At 34.3% G+C, this 7425-nt stretch overlaps 1 protein-coding gene across 2 annotated transcripts in view; it reads right to left on the bottom strand.

Annotated features, from left to right (window-relative positions):
- Positions 1 to 490: 490 nt before the first annotated feature.
- The window catches only part of NCAM2 (neural cell adhesion molecule 2), a 274687-nt gene continuing 267752 nt past the window's right edge, over positions 491 to 7425 (bottom strand). For both annotated transcript variants that reach the window (XM_051642874.1, XM_051642883.1), the window contains one exon: positions 491 to 6765. In XM_051642874.1, the coding sequence (XP_051498834.1) occupies positions 6654 to 6765 (112 nt within the window). In that variant the 3' untranslated portion in view covers positions 491 to 6653. The remainder of the gene's footprint in view (positions 6766 to 7425) is intronic.

Raw genomic sequence — 7425 nt, 5'->3', positions numbered from 1 at the left:
TTTACAGTAGTTGTATTTACTGATATCTATAAATTCAAGGGGGTGCTAACACAGCTACAAGACTTCAGGAAGGCTCAAAGTTTTGCAAAACAAACTAGCTTCTGCTGATATCTTTTGCTGGCATATACTAAATACTTTTAAAATGTTGCACTTGTATTGTTTGGAAAAAATATTATCTTTCAACACTAACATTTAGGGGGCTAATCATAATGGGCCTCAAGCTAAGCTGGAGATTTGGAATGCTACAACAGTAGTTTGAATAGCAGTGATGTATTTTGACAGAAAAGAGAATAAAAAATTACAGGGCTGCTTGAGCGTTATTCAGCACTTCCATAATGGGGGAAAAATAATTTATATGTTTCTCCTTGGCAATAAGACTCCTAATGAATCACACATCTTGACAGAAAGACACTTAGCAAAAAGAAATAAATGTAACTACAACACTTCATTAAAGTAAAAGTATCTTTACTATTAATATACAAATGGTGAAGAGTGACAAATATTTGATATACTTTAAGCCATACTTTCAATGTCTTTCATAAATACAAAACCAGCATCTGAGATATTACTTCTTTTTACAGTATATAGAGATATGTATATACACAGCATTTCATAGGGACATAAGATTTTGAAACAGTAAACAAACTAACTCCAGTGGTAGCTAACTTATTAATATATAATTCAGGTGGTATACATTGCAAGTGGGCTGTTGACAACGTGTGGAATAACAAAAAAATATGGTATGTTTTAGCTTATGCTGTACATAGCATACAAATACATACTGAGTGCTCGCTCGTTGTAGCAGGAGAGCTGTTTTGTGTTTTTTTTAAACCTTGCCTATGTAGTTCAAAATTCTTAGTGAGAACTCTACACCATGAGCAACAAAATTACCTTCCTGTGGGGTCTGACTGCTTTCTATGTTTACCACTTATCTACAGAGATTTTGAGAGTTTCTTTTCCCTTCACCCAACCTTGCATTTTAGGCTTAAAAATGCAGCCTGCTAATGCAGTAAAGTTGAACGATACAGGAGGGCTAATGTTCCCCTTCTTCTGGTTTTCACAGCCGGAAGTACCCTACCTTTTAGCAATGCCCTCCAGCAGCCTCTTCTGTTTCATCAGTACCTCCCCATTTCCTTTGCCACTGATGATGAGAGATCCTCCTAGTATCTGAGCCCTCTCTCAATTCACTCTTTGGCACCTGTTCTCTCTGGTAGTGGCTTTCCTGAATTCTGTCAGCACTGCATCTGGTCATTTTGCCCACTCCAAATCGCACCTGTGACTTTAAAGCTGCCAATACAAATTTGAAAATATTTATTTCATTTCCCTGGACAAAAAATTTCCAATATTCAAGTTTGAAAGTCAAACATCATGAGGGTCACAATGCCTGTTAAGAGGATAAATAGACTGGAAAACTGTGATTTTTCAGAATCTGAGCCAAAGACAAATTGGTATAGGAAAGGGTTCTTTTTCGTTCAGGTTCAAATGAAATTGTAGAACACATTTTTATGTGCAGTGGAAATATTGAAGATCACTTAAAATTTAGTGTTTTCCCCCCACTGCTACAGAACTGTTGTCAATTGGATTGAGTATCCAGAAAATATGAAAAAATATGAGAAAGGAGGTGGATCCTTTTTAAAAAATATTTATTTAACCGTGGTAGCTTTGCATCGATCAGCACAAGAATCTGAAGCTAAGTAAAGGAATTTAAGAAGAAACAGTACTTCTTAGAATGTTATCTTTGCCTAGAGAAGTATTGCAATCACAATAGATTATTTAGAGGGATGTTGTATTTCTTTTACTTCTGGGTATATAGTAATGTATGGAATAAAGCTGTGATCAGATCTTTTTATTTTCCTGATCAGTACAAACTCCTGATAGGAAAACTTCCTCTGTGCAGAATGTTTGCAGGAGCCTGGCAGGACATTTAAGTTCCACTTACACCTAGAAGTCCAATTCACAAAAGCAACTCGATGAGCTAAGGACATGCAGTGCCTTGCTGGGATAGATGGATAAAATTGAGTCCTCACTGAAAACAGTTTGTGTCTTAAAGTGAGACCTGGATTCCACTGTGGCCCTTCTTGAGGCACTCTCAGTACCCCTCCATAGATCAGTTTGTAATAGGGGTCTTGAACTTTTTCAGTAAATATTTTTTTTGGAGGCCCTTTAATCAGGAGTGAATGTCACCCAAAAGACACAACAATTACTCTATGAAGATATTACTTCCTATGACAGCTTACACAGAGAAGGTGAGGCCACAAATGACTATGAAACAAATATTCACTGCAGTTTTACTCCAGAGGTAACATGGTGGGAAGATGCTCTACATTATCTTTCAGATTTGAAAAAGTACCTAAATAGAAGTAAGGAGACTTTCTATATGACTCTCCAACTTAATAAATTGGTCAAAACATCCCTACACACCCATATGTGCTCCATGTACTCAAATCTTTTCAGCAGTAATACACCCACTATGACCTCACTAGAACTGTGATCTCAATAGATTTTTTGCAAATTTTGTGTTTAAAATATTGATGTGACTTGAGAATATAACGTCCAGTTTACTTTAAATGAGTATTTGAGCATATTTGAGCAGAAAAGTATGTAATGGCAAAGCTTTCATATACTTTAAACAGGCTTTGTAGACAAATTATGGAAGATTTTTCTTTAATAAAGCAGAGTGGCATGCTATCAAAAGGCACAAATACATTTCCATTATCCAGTCTAGGAAACAGAAAAATGGCATGATTATTATACTACAGTTCGATGATTGGCACTTAAATAAATAATCAAAGTAATTACGATAATTTTTAAAAAGCCACTTTTTTTGGATGAACATCAATACAGAGGCTGAAGACAGCAGGTGGAATTTTCCATACCAGGAACTGTTGTCACTCAGCCATTGTAGATGACTGTCACTGCATACCTATGTTGTGTATATATATCTATGAAGAGACAGAAAGTAGGCCCAGTCCTGCAAGCTCTCCTATAAAAGTACATCCATCCTTCTGCTCATATTGACCCCACTGATGTCAGTGGGGTGCCATATGAAGGGTGGGTTCAGTCACACAAAATTTCTTGCAAAACTGAGGCCTAAATAAATTAATCTTTGTCACATTAGTCATTAGCATCACCAGAATATTAAATATTTCTGGAACCACAAAAAAATCTTCAAGTCAAAGAAATAAAATTAACAAACAAACCCAGAAAAAAACTCTCCAGAATACATTTGCATACTAAATCATAAAACATTAATTAAAACTTCTTTTACTAGTGCAGTAAATCAGAATGCAGGTCTACTAAAGAAATAATAACAAGAAGTTCCAAGTAATTTTACTTAATTTTACTTCTTATTTTTTGTTGAAGAGAGATTGTCACTGCCATGTTCCATATCATGAATAATTTCAGTGGCTCACTCCCACCCTCATACCTGGAATATGTTAGTGTAACAATTCATGTTACTTTTACAAATAGTTATATTTTGTCAACTCTTCTGACATTTCATACTAACACTTAAAATTACTTTTAGACAGTAAAAGTGACATTTATACAGGTACCTGTTTGTTGTTGTGTTTTTTTTTTTTTTTTAATTTTTAGTCTAGAATAGGAAAAGAAAATAAAGAAATGATGTTATTCCAGTTCTACACATATCTTACAAATTACTATGCTCTGTCCCTCATTTGGAAATATTTGCAAATATCAGTGTTTTAAAACATTCTTTCATGGTTATAGTTTGGCTTTCTCCTGCACATTATAGATTCAAAACACAAGAGATAATCTATTAATACACAGACGAAAAGGTATGCTTGGAACAGTCCATCAGTAATTTAGAACTGTTTAATTCTCACATAGCCCAACTGGCAAGAGAATTAACAGCAGGAAGAAAATAAATACTCCTGGAAATAGCTTTTGATTTGTAACCCAATACAGTGGGAAATGCTTTTGCTTCCAGTATTGAAATAATTTTGCAGTATATTTAACTTGTAAAGAGTAGTACAATTGTGTTAATAATAAATGTGCTGACAAGACCTCTTAAATTCTCCAATCTCTTTACAATTCAGTTCTAGGGCATATCAGGAAAAAACAAACAAACAAACAACTCCCCCCCCAAAAAAAAAAAATCAAAACACCAATATATAACTGCTAGGCCATGAAGGGTTTTTTAGTGTTAAGTCTTGATAAGAAGTACTAAAATTTGAAATGCATCTACAGTTGAGCTTAGACACTGTTAGCTCTGCCCACACTGTATAGGAACCTTTTGCAAATTATCATGCTGGTTTCAAAAAAAGCACCATTTGCCTAGTGAAACTGGACTTATGTGACTAGGCATGGCACCACCTAACTTTGTGACAGCAGGTAGAAGAGGAAAGGATGTTTCCCACCTTCATCGTCATTGAGGTAAAAATACTGCATGAGATGATGTGGGCTGCAAATGTTCAAGCCACACCAAGCACATTATTCTCAACTGCTGGAATTTTCCAGGTCCCTTCCTTACATTTTGATAGAAATGAAAGCCCAGCTGCAAATACATACTTTGTAGAAAGAACATATATTCATACATATAAATGTTACAACAGGTTTTCTTCACTATAGGTTAGGGGACAGTCCTTCTCACTGTGTACTAACTCAGAAAGAAACAGGACAGAAATTAAATAGACAAGCAGCTATTTGGTAGCACTGTCTTCTCAGTATGTGGAAGCAAGAGTGAGAGGTCATAAAGGAATGTCTTTGTCTTTCCTTCATCCAGAAGTAGTGCCTTAGCATTTAAAGAAACTTCTTTCCAGCAGTTTAAATTCTCTTTAATTACTTTCATCTCAAATTGCTGTCTCTTCTTACCCATTCTTTTCACTTTGGGACTGGTTTTGTGGGAACATGGCATCTTATCCTAGCCACCCCAGTGCTATGCTTCTGTCCTCAACTACTTGGTTCACTGTAGGTATTTCCCAAAGTGCAGAAAAGTTGTAAAAAATTCCATAAAATGACTTGGTTTTCAAAAATAAGAAAGATCTGTGAATTAAATATATTCTCCTTAGCTCTTTCAAATGCACTAAAGTTTGGGTTAGCAAGAAAGTTAACATGCCCTTTTCCTCAAATTTAAGGACACTCTTACATTTAATTTTCAGCTTTACTGCACAAAAGTCAACCACTTTGTCTCGACAGCAAAATAACAGCTAAGGGTTGATGAAATTCTGTGGGAAATCAAGTATAAATACTTCAAATATGAGCAAAATTCAGATACAGCATGGTGAGGACATAATTTGATGAGTAAAGCTACACGTAAACCTCTGGTATGAATTAGATGTGGAAAATTTACAAGGTATTATACAGTTTATTCCTGACAAGTAGAATTTTTCAATCTACTTTTCTAGTTTCAATCTAGTTTCTTTATTTCTTCCAAAGCAAGACTTTGAAGAGTTTGGTAAGTGTAGATACACTATACTGGACTGGAACCAAAATATATTGCTCCAATCAGAGGGACCATTAAATCAATTATAATACATATGAATTCATTTTGCATCTAATAAGTAAGTCAGATTTTGGAGTGATGCATGTTATCTAAAATAATAAAAAGGATTTGCTTAAGGAATGCTTGACAAGAAAAAAGTATTTGGTCTAATATAAGATGCTATTAATTAATAATATAGAATTATTCCCAATTGTTTAGCTGAAGTGCTTCTTTCTGTCTGCTCTTACGGGGCTTTTTTCGTTAAGACAAGTGGTATGAAATCATAAAGGAAAAAGTGCTACTTTAGTAAGGCCAACTTTTAATATTTCATGTACGGGTTGGGGAGAAAATGTATCTACTACTCTAAAATACAGTTTTATCTCTAAATAACTAGAACTATAAGAATGAATACTTTATATGTGTAAAAATGTTGGGACAAAAAAACCTGAGCTTGTGTTTATTGTAAGGTTTCTCTTAAAACCAGGATTATGATGAAAAAAAGAGTTTTCTTTTCATGCATTTGTTGCATTTTAGTTCACACATAATTTCCAAAATTTTAATACAGAAAACCTGAAGCACTGAAAATCCCGGTGCCTTTGAGAGTCACACTCATGTAGTTAAGGTGAGGCCAATTTTATTTAAATCTCTACATCATAGTTATTAACTTTTTACTTTGCTGAAGAACCAATGTGAAACTCCAGGTGGAGCTGGCTCTGTGGTGAAGCTATAAGCACAGTCAGCACTAAGGTCTTAAACATTATACTGAGAATGGTTTTCTTTTTCTTTTTTAAAGTTAACTAAAAATTTTGTTTTATTATCAATGGGAAAAAATACAGTAGTATATATATGGCATTTTATGTATGTAGCTTGTGCTGTAAGATCTGGAGAGACCTGGTGTGTTGCTTGTGGTTAGGGGTGCTTTGTAACTATTATTTTAAAAAGACATACTTTGTCATGTAATAAATTACAGCTCTTATTCTGCAATTTTTTCAGATTTATACCATGGGGCTTGATGTCAGCAAAACTACATACTAAAACCATTGACAAAAGAATAGAAAGGAACTGTAGACAGAAACAGTTTAATCATATGTACACATGTACTAACTATTCCAAGCTTAAGTTTCCCAAGAAATTAAGGTCAGCTGTAAAGTTTTGGTCACGGGGTTACTTCAATCCAAATGCATTATCCAGGCAGCTGTAGTTTATCTCATTATGCTTTGCTATCATCTTCTTTTGACTGTATGGTGTCATTAGCACCTTTGATTTCGATGGTTTCTGGATTTAAAGCTTCTTTCCCATTGTCTTCCTTTAGTGGCAGCTTCCTATCAGAAGAATAGAGAAATCATAGTAACACAAATAAAACACAATCTGGAAATTAAATCCACACTCTCTGTATTGCTTACACAGTTCACAGTGTTTCTAAAAAAATTATTGTAGAAAATAATGTAATATTTTCTTATGAACACTTAAGTTTTTTGCTTTTAAAGAAATTAATATTAACTCTTCCCATTTCTATAAAGGCAGAAAAAGCTAAATGATACATGATCAGAACATTACTGCAGCGCAAAATGCAGTTCATTCGATAAAAGAAACAATAGAATGCCAAATAACCCAAAGCAGTACAGAGGTATGTATTCCCTAGGATACTGTGAAAGTTACCATCAAGCCTTTTGCTGAATCTATATTATACTGTTTTTTGAATGTCTGTTTCTAAATGTAAACTCAATGGTATGCAAAAGAAGATATCTGTCATTGGGGTTTATGCCAATACATAGGTAAAGGAAAGAAATTCTTGTAGCATAAGGACACTAGAAAATTCTGCAATTTATTTTTGGTAGATCACACAATCTAGCTTTGTTAATAACTTGTAGGTCTTTTAAGACTAACTTAGCTAAAGCTCTGAAGAGTTTTATAATCCTTCATTAAAATGGCAAAAGGATCCCCACCCTTACACTACAGGAAAGACAAAACACTGGTTTCAT

Source organism: Apus apus, chromosome 1 (assembly GCF_020740795.1).
Source record: "Apus apus isolate bApuApu2 chromosome 1, bApuApu2.pri.cur, whole genome shotgun sequence".
Taxonomy (NCBI): domain Eukaryota; kingdom Metazoa; phylum Chordata; class Aves; order Apodiformes; family Apodidae; genus Apus; species Apus apus.
The sequence above is the reverse complement of the archived record's forward strand: the minus strand, read 5'-3'. Positions and strand labels throughout refer to the sequence as shown.